This window comes from Gavialis gangeticus, unplaced genomic scaffold (genome assembly GCF_001723915.1).
Source record: "Gavialis gangeticus isolate Ggan-Ray unplaced genomic scaffold, GavGan_comp1, whole genome shotgun sequence".
NCBI classification, from domain to species: domain Eukaryota; kingdom Metazoa; phylum Chordata; order Crocodylia; family Gavialidae; genus Gavialis; species Gavialis gangeticus.
Window position 1 is genome coordinate 5,608,625 of NW_017729015.1, and position 14,715 is coordinate 5,623,339.

General features: G+C 47.2%; 1 protein-coding gene across 1 annotated transcript; it reads left to right on the forward strand.

Annotated features, from left to right (window-relative positions):
• Positions 1 to 3,189: 3,189 nt before the first annotated feature.
• Positions 3,190 to 14,709, forward strand: SDC3 (syndecan 3; the record flags this gene model as incomplete). Its single annotated transcript, XM_019512061.1, has 4 exons — positions 3,190 to 3,322; positions 4,430 to 5,019; positions 12,448 to 12,718; positions 14,210 to 14,709. Coding segments are annotated over 4 exons (1,161 nt in total), but the record flags the coding sequence as incomplete, so codon positions are not given.
• Between the last annotated feature and the right edge of the window lie 6 nt (positions 14,710 to 14,715).

A 14,715-nucleotide genomic window follows, 5' to 3' on the forward strand; every position in this document is an offset into this window, starting at 1 on the left:
GGGGCTTTTAAACTTCATACAGGGGTGCGACAAGGATGCTGTCTGTCACCACTATCTATGCATGGCATGGACCCATTAGCACAAAGAATAAGCAAAAATAAGGCCATAAGGGGAGTCAAGATACTGGGAGGGGGAGGTAAAATGTGTCTGGTACATGGATGATATCAATGTAGTAGCTAGAGAGACACTTTTGATGGAAAGGGTGCTAAAACATACATCAAAGTACGGAGAAACGATGGGAGAGAAACTAGAAATCAAGAGATAGAAAAGACTGATTAGGTCATCTTGCCCACTTTGTCCTCCCCAAGTGGCGCGGGCCTCTATCACAGAGATGAATTCCCTTCTGATTACATCAGTCTGTGAGGGGTGCTGTGCTCTGTCTGGAAGGAATGGATTGCAAGGGCTAGGGGCTCTCTGCTCAAGGGAAGGGAAGACAGACCTGTAGTATGCTGTGCCTGGAAAGCAGTGACTAGGCTCTGCCTTCATTGCTGATGGAGCATGTGGGATTAACTGTCTCTGCAGCAACCCCAGGCACTCCTGGTCTGTGCAGAGGGGGAGATGGCAGCTACCATGGCTGCTCACTTGCTTAGTGTGCTTTCTCTGATGCAAGAAACCCCACATGTGGTAAACGCCACCAAGACTTTGGAAGAGAGTTACTTCTATACTGGCCAGACTCCCGGAGAAAAACTGGGGCCAGTCAGTGTGCATCCCTGCTGGCTGAAATGGTAACGTCTCAATACACAAGGAACCTTCTCCCAGGCTCTCATTTCTCTCCCACCAACTTCTGCCCTTTTACTATCGCTCTTGCATGCTCCATCCTCTTGCTTCCCCTGCATGAAGGGGCTGTGTCAGAGGCTGCCTTGCCCTGTGTCTACGGTGCAACAGAAGACTTCAAAGTGAATTCAACCAGGTTTAGCAAGCTTCCCTTTCCTGTGGTGCCCCTGCTGTTCTCTGCAGCAACCTCCAAGAGAGTCGGTGCCAACGGTAGTCCGCTTCACCATGTGTTTGTGTACTGCCATAGGGCCCTGATCTGGCTTGAGGCCTTTGGCACTACGGTAGCATTAATAATAGTTGCTGAGTTTCCCTTTGTAAAGTGCTAAAATTCTAGGACATTTCTGCCTCCCTTCCAGCTCCCAAACTGAGCATTTATTTGGCCTCTCCAGTTCTGGAAGGAGCCATAAAATTCATCTTCCCGGTGGATTAATTTAATCAAATAACAAATTTCCGTTTTGAAAATACAGAGGTGAGGGGGATTTTAAAACAGGACCATATATTATCTTTGGGGCAAAGACTGTGCCTTCTTGTGGAAAGTGCACAGCACATTTGGGACTGCCATAGCATAAATTACAGATGACAGTAATAAAAGAGAGCATTCCAAATGCTTGAGATACAGGATCATGGTCCAGCCAGAGGACTTGGAGAAAACATTAAAAAAAAAGTCTAAGTCCTATTTTCAAAAGTAATATGTACCTTTTATGAGCCTAAATCTCCTGACTTTCAAGGAGACTTAGGCTGTTAAATACCTAGGGCAATCCTTAATGAGGGTGCCATGATACCCTGGAGTGCTGTGGGATCTTTTAAGAGTGCTGTAGGATGCTGCAAATGTTACAGCGGTTAGGTGTGCAAACACCTAAGCCTAAAGAGGTGTGCCTTGAGTCTAAAAAGGTTGAGAATCACTGCTCCGAGTCATTTTTGAAAATGGGATTTATAAGCCTAAATCACTTAAACTACTCCTTGTTGCATATCTAGGGGGAAATTGCCTTCCTGGTGACATGATGGGGGAGCAGCCTGTAGCTCCTAGCAGTCTCAGAGGGAGTTGTGTGTGCATCCAGAATGGATGGGTTGGAGGTGAAGGGCAAGCAGAGCCAGCCAAATCTAGGAATTTCTGTTTTGTTCATCATTTAGACATCTCGGAGTTTGTCTTGGTTTTGATTCAGATAGAAATTCAAAATAAAAATGTGCGTGTGTGTGGGATACTTTGTTCAGAAAAGAAATTTCAGAAGGTATGTATAAGGCTCAACAATTTGTTTAAAATTTATTTTCTTTTATGTTTTTAATTTTCTTATATTTAGCTTATTTCACAACATGTCAGCAGTAATGTGACATGCCGTGTCATAGCAAATCATGTTGTATTATAATGTACGCTAAAGGTAAAAATATTCTGTAATTTTATTTCTTAAACCTTCAGGGTAGCTGCTACTTAGTACAGATTGAAACATCTTATGTTATTTTAGAGATCAAAGCATGTCTTGTTTGTGTTGTAATGAAGTGTCAAACTGTTTCATTAAAACACACACACAGGAGACACTTTGATCTACGAAATAAGATATTTCAGTCGGTACTAAGTAGCAGCTGCCCCTTATATTTTTTAAAAATTAGAACAATAGAATATTATTATTACATGACACATTATGTTGTATGAGTATTTAAATTTCCAGGTTATGGCATCCTGTGGTATATATTACTCCTACTGAAATGTCATGGAACAAAAAATAAATTAAAACAAGTAACTTATTTTGAAAGAAAAAAAATCAAATTGTTAACAAGAATTTTCCCAAACAATTGTGTACATTTTCAGGAAATTAGTTTTTACGAGAAATGCTGTTGCAATCAATACAATTCAGCCAAAGAAAGGCAATTTCTTTGAAACTGTACTTTTGAATAGAAACTTGTTTGACATAACAGAATCCTGTTTCACCTAACGGACAGCCAGACAGGAGCTTGAGACTAATTCTGAGTTACCCAACTAAACCATGGGAGCAATTCTATTACCTCCTCTGGGAATTTAAGTGCCCCCTTGATAGACATAGGTAAATATCTGAGTGTCTCCAGAGGGAGATCCCACTCCTGTCATAGTGACATTTATGCATCCAAAAGGGTAATAGTATCTATCACTCCTGCACTTTAGTTGGGTAACTCAGAGCTGGTTGCAAGCTGCACTTTGGTCATCCACTAAGTGAAAGTGGATTCTGCCTGAGCAAAACTTGGGAGATGTCAGCTTGGTTCCCAGGTCGTTTGGTGCTTTTGCTTCTCCTGCCACCCTTTGTCTGTTCAAACATATTACTCTTCAGGGTGGAACCTGCCTCTCCTTTTGTGTCTGTATAGCAACCAGCCCAGTAGACCCTGATCTCAGTTTGGGTGCCTATGCAGGATTGTAAATCTATGAATGAGTTACCAAGGTGACCCTCCTCTGTTTTATTCCAGGCCCAGCGCTGGCGTAATGAAAACTATGAGAGGCCTGTGGACCTGGAAGGGTCCGGGGATGACGACCCCTTTGCTGATGACGAAATGGATGATCTCTACTCGGGGTCTGGTTCGGGGTGTAAGTAAAGTATAAAGAGAAGGGGACCCAAGATCCCAAAGCTGCATCCTGGGAACTTTGCCATTGACTTCAGTGGGACTAGAGCTGGGCCCAGTAGGTGACCAGTAAATCTGGAAAGGAATTAATTTGTATACTACCCAGCCCCAGAAGAAAATTCTTGATCCCATATCTATGTTGTCATAGACATATGCCCTCTACCAAGCTCAAGGAGCTCATTTCCATGTGGCTAGGTTCCCCAGCTGGCATCCCATCCCTTGTCTTAACAAACCAGCCTTGCACCTCTGCAGGTGGACAGTATTTAGCAGGATGCACTGGTCCTAAGAGCCAGGCTCTGCCTTGAGGATGCCTGGCAGCCTGCGCCCCATCCTCTCTCTATAATGAGACATTGGAGTTATGCTTGCTGGCTTCAGGGTGCAGAGCAGAATGGAGGGCGTTTGCTTTGCTCAGGCTTCTGGACTTTTTTGGTTGCCACATGGGGCCAGGAAATATATATTTTCCCATCCCGTTGCTATAGACATGAGGGTCTTTTTCACCTTCCTCAGAAACATTGGGTGTTAGCTGCAGCCAAAGGTAGGAATTTAAACCCCCTCCACTCAGGATCAGACCGACTACCACGTTTGGGATCAGGAGGGAATTTTACCCTATGATCAGATTGGTACGGAGTATGAGGGAGGTTTTGGCTTCCTCTGCAGGGAGGGGCATGACCTTCTTCCTTGGCTTTCTCAAGTGTATTTTAACAACCCTTACAATGGCAGGACACTGAAAGCCCTTGTCCCCCTGCTTTACCTGTAGCATGTTTGGGTGCCTTTGGTGTCTTTAGGCTATATGCCTTGCAGTTGTGTGGCAGGGTTGATTGTGCAGTTTTAAGACCAGTTTGTGTAGTTTTAGACAAGGACTTGTAGGGTATGATTTGGATAGGGATGATTATGCCTGATTAGGTCCAGAGAGTTGAACTAGATAACCTCCAGAGGTCGAGGCTAGCCAGAAATCCTAATCTCACTTCTGGGGCACACGACCATGACTTCCTGGGGTAAAGCAGGCTTGGTTCACCTAGGGCTTTGGTTGCGAGGTAGCACGTTCACAGCCCTCACTTGTTCTTTCATGTAGATTTTGAGCAGGAGTCGGGGATCGAAACAGCTGTGAGTCTCACCACGGACACTTCCATCAAGCTCCCCACCACTGCAGCAGTGCTGCCTGTCACATCTGTCCAGCCGGTGGCAACTCCCTTTGAAATGTTCCCAGCAGAAGAAACCACCCCGGAGCAGGTGACCAGTGTCTTGTATATCCCCAGGATGACAGAGGCACCAGTGAGTCCCACCTGGAAAGCAACTACCACCAGTACTACTGTCAGCATTACCCCTATTATCGCTACAGCTGCTACCACTGCTGCTGCTGCCGCCGCCACCACCACTACCACCGCAGCTCCCACTGCCAAGTCAACCACCACCCGGAGGATCCTGCCCCACTTTGTCACAACGACAGCTACAACACAGGCCACTACCTTAGAAACCCCAACCACAGCTATGATGGAAGTCAGCATGGCAACAGAAGCCACCACATCCCGCCTTGTCACCACCAGTGCCGCAAGGCCTAGATCTGTGCCAAAACCGAGCACCACCAGGACCACGGACTTGACAGAGAAAAGCACCACGCTGCTGCCTGCTGCTGCTACTGTGGCACCTACAGAGGCACCTCAGGTATGAGACCAGGGCTTACAAGCTGCTCCACTGAAAGGCTGGATGATTAGTGGGCATTAGCTGAAGTTCACTGAGGTCAGTGGAAGGACTCCTGTTGACTTCAGTGGCCCATGCCCATCTGCAAGAAAATGGTGTGAAGTTGACAGGGAATGGTGGGATAGAAATTCAGTTTAGGGTAACTCGGCAGTGGAAAGGCAAGGACAAATCAGGGGGATCTCAGAAGGGAGCCACAATAAACCCGGGGACCCAGGGGGCTCAGAATTCAGGAGTCAAGAGAGCCACAGTATGAGACAGTACAGGAGGATAGCATGGGCTGGGACTGAGCAAAGAAGTGCAGAGTGCCCCGTGGATGACATTTCCAAAGGAAAAATCAGGTGTAAAGGGCATCCAAGGGCAGTGGCAGATGCTTCCCTGCTTGAGTCCCTTAAAATCCACCTGGACAAAATACTTGACCGCATCCTAGATGTGGATGGGCCATAACTGCTAATGAAACATCAGGGAAATAGGTGCTTTGGCAATGTCTGAGCCACAGGAGAGAGAGAGGTTTATTTATCTGAAATGCAACAGCAAGGATGTCAGAGATCCTCCCCTAAGGGGTTAGGCACCTGTTTTGCACTTGATTTGCAGCTTGGAGTTAGGTGATGTAGCTGCTTCTTTCCAAATCAGAAGGTGGGTAACTTTGTTCTTTGGGAAGGATAAAAGGTACCTCCTTTTTCATCCAGCAGCTCCACAGTTAGAGTATTTGCCTTGTCTGTGAGGGACCTGACATTTATTTACCAGCCATAGGGCATTCAAGCACTCATCTGCTGCCTTCTAGGAGGTTTGCAGCCACTTCCATGCACTCGCTGGAAAGAGTCACTGTGAAAAAAATAGAACGAAAGAGTCATTGGGCCAGAAGAGAGAGCAGGGGCTCCTGACTGAACCCAGCTGAGGGGTACTGTGCTGGGAGAGGAGAAGCCTGAGTTTTCATCCCTGCTTCCACATCTGTCTCTGGAACTTAGCCAATGACTGTTTAATGCTATAGTACTGAAGGATGTGCTCTAACCACTGCACTATTGGAGAAAAGGGGGTCTACTTCTCTCAAACATGTTTTTGAATAGAAATGATGGTAACTGCCATGGCTTGCACAGAGCTCAGTTCTGCTGGCGCAGGTGCTGGGTATGCTGAGCACTCCTACTGAGATTGGGCCTTTAGCTCCTGCATCTTGATTGGGTTTAGGAGTATAATAGGCACTAAATTGCTCAATCCTGCCAAGAGGGTGCCCGAGTTTGTGCAGAGGTTTATGGATTTAGGAGGTTTACTGGTTTTCACTGGCTTGGGCTTCCCAGGGGTTTTGAGGATCACTGTGTTGGAAGATTCCTAAAGCCTTCCTTGCATAAGCAGGGGCTTGAACTTGGGTTTCCTGGGTCTTAGGCCAGCTGCATAATCACTAGACCAATTTTCTGCTCAGTTTTATTACTCTAGGGAATCATTTTGCATTAGCAGGATCATGTCCTCTTAAGTCATACAGTTTCTTCCACCTCTAATGCTCAATTCTCTGACCTTTCATAGTGTTTTGCCACTATAGTTATACCAGAATAGCTAAACTGGTAAAATCCCACAAATATGGATGTAGCTATCCCGCTTCACTCTGAGGGCCCTGCTGGAGATAATACTATTTGTTTCTTAGCCATTGCTATTATGCCCAGAGCTGTGTCATTCACAGCAGATTAGGAGACTTCTGCAAGCCAAGCATAGTCATATAGTTAGGAGAAAATGTTAAAGAATCCCTGTTACAGGACCAGGCAAACTGAGGAAGCCAAGCATTTTCTTTTCTAGGAGCCTGGTTTATGCAAAGATTGTGTCCATATACAACCATGTTAGTTTGGGGGCAGCTTCTTACCCATAGACTTACATCAGTACAATCCTTATTAAAGAGACACTTATATTGGTATGAAGGTGTCTGTGAAGAGTCAAGTTAATTCCCTCTCTCGTGTGTGAATAGCTCTCCTGGCCTAGGCACCTCTTTATACCAGCATAGCTGCATCAGAACTGGAAGGCAATGGTTGTATTGGTTTGACTGTGCCCAGGCAACTGTAAGTGTCACGCCATTTGTATATAGACAAGACCTTCAGCACAGGGCTCAGGGCTGTAATGGGCACTGGCTTGGTGCTCAGGAGTGGATTTCACCTTGAAGTCATAACTGGCAGGGTTGACTCCTGCTCAGAAATGCAGTGCCCACTGCTCCCAGGCTGGCATTTGCAAAGGAGGCAGTTACAGTACTCAGCTCCCACTCAGGTGAGTGCCTGTCTCCCCTGAGGATCCCAGCTTGGGAGCAGGGCAAGCGTTTCTGTCCATGCTGCCAGCAAACCACTTCCCTTAAGATGCACGAAACACTGCCACTGGGGAGCTGCTTAACCACATTCAAATAATAATGTAAAACCCCTGCACATCCCTCCCCTTATCTCTCTATCCATTTAATCCCTTTATCCTCATGTTCAGCATTTGTCTGAGGAGAAGCTGTCCATTGAGAAGTGAAGGTTTCACAGTGGGATTCAGCAACATGCATTTTGCCAAACAGAAAAAAATACAATGAAGCGTATGACTTTTTAAATTTAATGACCTAATGATTAATCTTTGCTTAGTAAAGTTGTGCATCAAAGGGGAAGCCTTCCAGAGGTAGGAGTCTCCTCAAAGGTTTGAAAGGGGCCTCCTGGAGTCTTGTCCCTTGTGTTCTCAGGCAAGCACGGGTCCAAATCAGTCCCCAAGACCATCTCTTGGTTCTGGCCCCAACCCTTGCAGCTTTTCTGTACCTTTAACTTATCATTCACTGGATACAAAAAAACCCCAGCAGTGAGATAGTGCTCTATTTGGGTATAGGGGCCAAGACCCCATGTCTCCACGGTGGCATCCTTTTCACTGGGTCTCAAATTTCGTTCCTTCCTGGTTGCCCAGTGTGCCAGTTTCAGAAGGGCCTGGAGGGGGCTGTGGGCAATTTCTAGCCCCTGGCCAGGTGGTGAGAGTACTTTGCTGGGGAATGAAAGGTGCACGTTCAAATCCCCTGTGGGTGAGACCCTGGAGCTTGGGGCGCTCAGTCTGTGGACATGTGCTCTAACTGCTAGGCTGTAAGCCTGAAGGGCACCGCCACCTCCTGTGTTGTATCTCCCCTAGTCAGGGCTCTTCTGCAGCTGAGGTTGGGGGCAACACAGGGTTATGTTTGTACCCAGGTGATTTTGTTCTACCTCAGAGCCTATTCCGAGCCTGTTCTGGGTGTAGTTGTACAGCTGTATGTAGGAGCCAAAAATTGCAGTTACATGGCTATGTAAGTGTCACTGAGGTGTAGGACTTAATAGGACTTAGCTTTCGTCTCTTATTTCACTTTTCTTCCCTAGTTGTTTCTTATTATTCTTTTACTTCCAGGGGTAGGCTCTAAATTGCCTCTTACTTAGTTATTTGGGAGTGCAATTGCAAGGGCCATTTCTGAATGGCCGAATTTGGGTTGGTGACATTCATTTCTATTGAAAAAAAAAGTCTCAGGGCAGGCAGGGCACCATCCCCACCTCTATGTTTTGCTACAAGTAAGGGCCAGACTAATCCCAGACATGCTGACATTTATCCTCAGATTGTTAAACCATAAACGACAGAGTCAAGGAGAGAACGTACCAGCCTTGCACAAGGCTGACCTGGTTTTTATCACCACTGATTTGGTTCAGGCGAAAGCTTTCAAGGGCTCATACGCTAGCACAGACCTCTGCTCCTGTGTTATTCATTATCTTTTGCCCTTTACACAACAATGAAAGTATGATGTACTGCACCAGCAATCCAGGAACAGTGGGGCTCAAGTAGCCATATTGGCTAGCTGTACAAAACTTGTAAGGCCCAGCTACAAATACACACTGCAGCTCTGAGTGGTATATCTCAGACACAGTGGGCACCACTAGTGGGTTCACAGACTATTTGAAGGGGTAGTATCTTATTCCTCTGCTCTTTCCCTTTGTCTCTGGGTCTCTGCCATCCCCAGTGCCCTTCTTGATCCATTTGCCCCCTTGGATAGATCACATTTCTGTGCAGCTTCCAGTTGCCTGGTTGGTGTTTTGGAGTCACCTGTTGAATGCCTTTTGTAGCCAAGCTCTGTCCAAGGGAGAGTGGGCAGCAGGTTAGGATGTCACCGCAACACTTCCCAGTCTGTCCCTGCATGGTGTCTCCCAGAAACAGGCATGCAGCGTAGTTCTGCCTGGTAGCAGTGGCATTTTGCTCCAGGCTGCCACTGCCACAGGGTGAAACTGTGCCCTGTTCAGCTCCCAGAAGCTTCCTGAAAACACGTATGTGGGGCAATTTCCCCCAGCCACGGCGGCAGAAGCATCTTTGGTCACAGCACCCCTGGCAGATTCTCGCAGCAGCTTGGGATGCTGCAGCACCCCAGTTGAGAACCAGTGGTCTGGAGATAAAGGATGGGAGGGGAAACAGAGGCACCAAGAAATGCTGTGACTTACCTGAGGTCACATAGTCACAATGCTAGAACCAGGACCTGGGTCCCAGAGCTGCTAGCTTGAGTCCCTACCTGCTCAAAAGCACTGGGGGATGGAAGACAAATGCCGCTGCACTGCACCAGCTCGAGTCTCGTGTGGGTTGTAGAGAGAGAGAGAAAGAGAGTGTGTGCGAGAGTCTCTCCTCTGTATTTTATAAGCTCATCGTACCATCATCTACTCACTACCTGGCAATTCAGAAGCCCAAATACTCCACAATTATGCATTTATGGTGTTTTTCCTGCCCATCGGGTATCATAAGCAGGCAGGGGGGGATTTCATCTACTGATGTATCTCTGATTCAGAGGCCTTACGGGTCTGCTCAAGAAGCGCTTTGACTGAAAGGTAGAGTTATTTGTTTAAACTAGTTCTTTTTTCCATAGCTCTGGGCTCCCTCTGACCTTCAATTAATCTCTGTCACAAAAGGATAGCAACAGTGTGCTTGTGGCAAGCTAGTGAGCCATGCAGCACATTCAAAAGGCAGGTCCGTGAAGGGATGGCTCTAGCATTGCCTTATCTAGCATGAGAAGGCAGCCATACTCATCTTGAGGCCTGGAGCCCGAGTTCTGCACAGGAAGCCTAGTTAGGCACTGTGGTCCCTGATAAGTAATGCAAGGGAGGAGAGAAGGAGTGAGAGCATTTAGTATCTTGGTGCAGGGTGTTGCAGCAGCACTGGGCAAGATCAGTCATGGTGAGAGCCATGGGATTTGGCCTGTCGAAAGCCAGTAAGTCAACCTGTAGTGGGACCTGATGCATGAGTCCAGCTGCAGCTCAGGCCTGCAGAGTGCCAGTGGGCAGGTCAGCCTGCAGAAAGGCCTGCAGCAGGGAACTGGTAGGTAAGTTAGCCTGTAGGATTGGGCCCAGAGGGAGCCTTAGGTAGGCTGGTTTACAGGACTGGTCAGTCTGCAGGTACAAAGCCAAACCAGGTCCAAGTTGCATAGCTTGAATCCACCTCTGAGCCTCAGTTCAAGTGTGTGGCAAGGTGCAGGGGCCACTAGCAAGGCACCAGCAAACAAGGTTGTGGTCCCACCATCACAACACATGGGACTGAGTGGGAAGAAAGAGGAAAGAGAAACCCCTTTCAGGAAGGTTGGGCTCCCCAGGCAGGGGCATGGGCACGGACAGGACTGGACCCAGGCTAAGGAGTTTTTTGATGACACCAAACTCCTGAACGTACTTCTCAAAGACACTGATGTGTCATGGGGAGGTGACCTGGTAATCTACCCCATGAAGGCAGAAACAGGGCTCACAAAGAGTCAGTAGCCCACCAATCCTGCCTGGGAAACAGAAATTCATTCTATGATCTCCCTGCACAATTCTTCCCCAGGGTGTTTCACTATGCACAAATGCAGGAGCCCTCGCTGCCTTTGCAGTTTATATCATCAGGAGCTGGGAGCTCATAAACACCATGGGGCAGACTCATGGTTGCCTGTGGCAGGGAAGAGAGGGTACACAGATTTCCTCATGGTCCGCAGGTCGTAGTTGCTACCGGAAAAGAGGCGACAAGATCAAAACTTTGTCCACACTTAGACAGCCCCTGGGGATAACACAGGTAAAACACACCAGTTTCTGTAGCTGGCAACACAGTGTAGCTAATACCATGCCCAGTTAGCTGCCCTTGACTGCTCATACCATTTACAGCTGGGTAAATTGGGGTCAGTCTTCAGCACAAGTCTGGATGAAGGCTTGAACTCATGCCCCTGGATCTGCCTGCAGAAGCCTTAGCTTAAGAAATAGAGCTAGCTGAGATTATTCAACTGCAGCCTTTCCCCACCATTATAGGGGGTTTGCCCAGAAAGAAAACATGGGAAAATATCATTTTAAACCACTTTTTCAATGGGAATTTTCAAACCAAAATTTTTTGTTGCATTTCATTTTGAATCGAACCTTTTAATTTGGTATTAGAATATGTCACTTTGTTCCTCTTTATCATTCCTCTTTTTTTCCCCTGTTGTGCCACTGGCAACAACAGAAGGAATGATGCTTAGATTTTTTGCCCCATTTCTCCTTTTTCATTCTTAGCCTCTTTTTCAGAGCAACTACTTTAACTTTCTCCAACCTTGAGAAAGTCCTTGAGTGGCAGCAGTGCAGCATTTTCAGTTTTCCTTTTGCTGTTGGGTCACTTTTTTGAGTTAGAAGAAGTTTAACATGCGACAGCATGGACAAAAGGGAGGAGAAAAGAAAAGGCAGAAAACCCTTGACATTTTGCATTTTATTGCTCTGAATGGCAACAAGGAAAATGCCTGGAGGGCATGAAAATGCCAATCTTGAAATATCCAAATGCATCAGAAAATTGGGGAAAATTTCTAAAGCACAAAAATGGCTTCACTTTGGACTCGAGGAAATGGAAAGATTTTTTTTTCCCCCACAAAATTGTTCTTCCTTGCTCTAGATCTAATGGGTGATGGACAGAGAATCCATTGGTAGAACATCCACAGGTCTTGGAGCAGCTGGGACTCAGGGCTTTGTTCAGTCCATTGTGACAATGGGAGAGTTTGCAGGTATTGGGTCCAGGTCTAGGCTGGAATCTCGATCAGGTCTGGCATCAAGGGTATTCAGAAGAGAGTGAAGGATATTGGTTTCCAGCCAGACAGGTTTAAGTCTGTGTCCACATTAGTGTTCATCACCAAGGAGGAATCTGATTCCCATTGAAGCCAATGGGACGTTTCAGTGCAACATTGGTTGACCCATCTACCCAGTGTTCTGCCTCCATGCTCAGCCAGCTGCCCAAATGGCAGCACGGTGCCATAGCTGCCCTGACTCCCAATAGTTTACCTGCTGGACTGAGGCAGTGGGAGTGAGATCTAGCCAGGTCCAGGCAGGACAATGCTGCAAAGGCTTCTACAGGCACCATTTCTCCTCCAAGGCAATGGATGACTGACTGTCTCCCTTACCCTCTGCTTCATCTCATTCTCTTTCACAGACAGAGCCGCTGGATGTGTCCACAGTCATCGACAATGAGCTGGAGGTTCCCGTCAGCGGAGGGCCTAGCGGGGACTTCGAAATCCATGAGGAGGAGGACACCACTCGGCCGGAGCTCAATAATGAAGTGATCCCTGCTGTTACCTTGGCAGCGGGGCCGGGACTGGGGAAGAATGCAGAGCCCGGCCTCATAGACAATACGATAGACTCTGGGAATTCAGCTGCGCAGCTGCCTCAGAAGAACATCCTCGAGAGGAAAGAAGTGCTAATAGGTGAGGCCCGTGTCCCCTGGTAACTCTGCCCCAAACCGAGACTGCCCCCGTATCTGCAGCCTAGAGCAGGTGATGGTGGGATTCTCCTTGGACTTAGAAACCTGCATCCCATGTAGACAGGTCCTTGCACATGCTCTACCAGCTTGTTCCCCCAAAGCAGCCTGGCATCTCTCCCCTTTTCTGGATTGTCCCCCCATACTGTACTGAAGGGACACATGAGAGCTGTAAAAGTTCTTCTTCCCTACTCAGCATGATAGAGGACAGCCCTAGCAGGGCTTGCACAGCTTCCCTTGCAACCACTGTGGACAACTTTCCATACTCAGGGTTTCGGTCTCTCACCAAAAAACTGACAAAACTGCTCAAATTTCCACTTGGTTGAAAAAAGTGATTTTCTGTCGAAGAGGATGTTTTGATGGACAATGTGTAGCCAGCTCATGTCTTGGCTCATTGGCTCTGTGCTGTCAAACTGCCTAGTCTGTGGTGTTTGCTTTATTGCGTGACTCTCAGGCAATGTCTTCCCTGGCAGTGTTCAGTGGCTGCCTCTGTCACTCTCCCACGGGCTCCCACTTGCCTACCCTAGAACATAATGGCCGACAACTCGATCTTGTTTGACTTGGTGGTAATGTCAGGGCTGCTACATGGGCTGGGTGCTGAGGTGTTGGGCAAGGCACCTGTGGGTATATGGGGCATTGGCTAAGTCAAGCAGATGGCACCAGGTCTACCTACACCTCCACTCTGCACTTGGGAATCAGAAGCCCATAGACTGACACTCCCCTCCCAGTTAGCAAGCCTGGTACTGAGGGCATCCCCAAGCCAGGAACCCAGGCTGACACAGTGACATCTCCCACCCTGGTATCCAGTCCGTTACTATAGATGAAGAGTGCTTTCTGTGACCCATAAGAATAGGGTATGTATTATGGTGTATAACTCTGTGGGCTTGATACAATTATTGTTGTTACACTGCCAAGTGACTTGCTTCAAAGAGTGGCTTTTAGCAGGCTTTTCCCAAGATGAAATTGCTCCCTGGGCTAAGAACCAGTACATATTTTTGCCATACGTAATCCTATAGGCTGGCTTGCAATCTGAGTGATGCACATCTTGCTGCTGATATGAATGTCACCCTTAACACTCGGCTGTAAAGCCAGTTATGAAAGAATCAGTCTCCTGAGCCTGCGGGTGTTTGGAGAGCTTCTCAAAGCCCCAGCGCCTGGAGTCATGTGATTCTCTATTCTGCTAAATAGAGCCTCCATTTTTGTCAAACTAGAAGAGAGTTTCTAGACTTCCTCAAAACATGACTCTGCAGGGCTCAAGAACCAATAAATAAATGAAATAAGTCTTAAGTGGTCATTTTTAAGAATGATATTGCTGTTTTGGAGGTTTTAATGGTGATCCTTGACTACATGGGGATGGCAACATGTTTTCTGGACAGCAGCCCTGCTGCCGGGGTTTAGGCTACCTCCCTAACCACTGCTTTCCTGTGCTCTGTTGCAGCTGTCATTGTGGGAGGGGTAGTCGGGGCGCTCTTTGCCGCCTTCCTCGTCATGTTGCTCATCTACCGGATGAAGAAGAAGGACGAAGGGAGCTACACGCTGGAGGAGCCAAAGCAGGCGAATGTCACGTACCAAAAACCCGACAAGCAGGAGGAGTTTTATGCATAAAAAGAACCCAGAGTGCCTCTCTCTCTCTCTCTTTCTCCCTCTCACTTTCTAGTTCAACCTTCCTATCTCTCTCCCTCTCTCTCCCTTTCTCTCTAGCTCATCCAATCTCTTGCTCTCTTTCTGATCGGACTGTGAGTTTAAAAAAAAAAATCACACACGCAACAACTAAAAAGAAAAGGAAAAAAAATCTTCCATATAAAATAAATAAATACTAAATAAATGTGTCACAGATTTGAGATGAATCCCATTAACCTTCCTCCAGCGGAAGAAGCATTCACAGGGACCACAGCACGAGGAGCGAGCGGTCAGCTAACCTGTGCCTATGGGACAGTTCCTTGG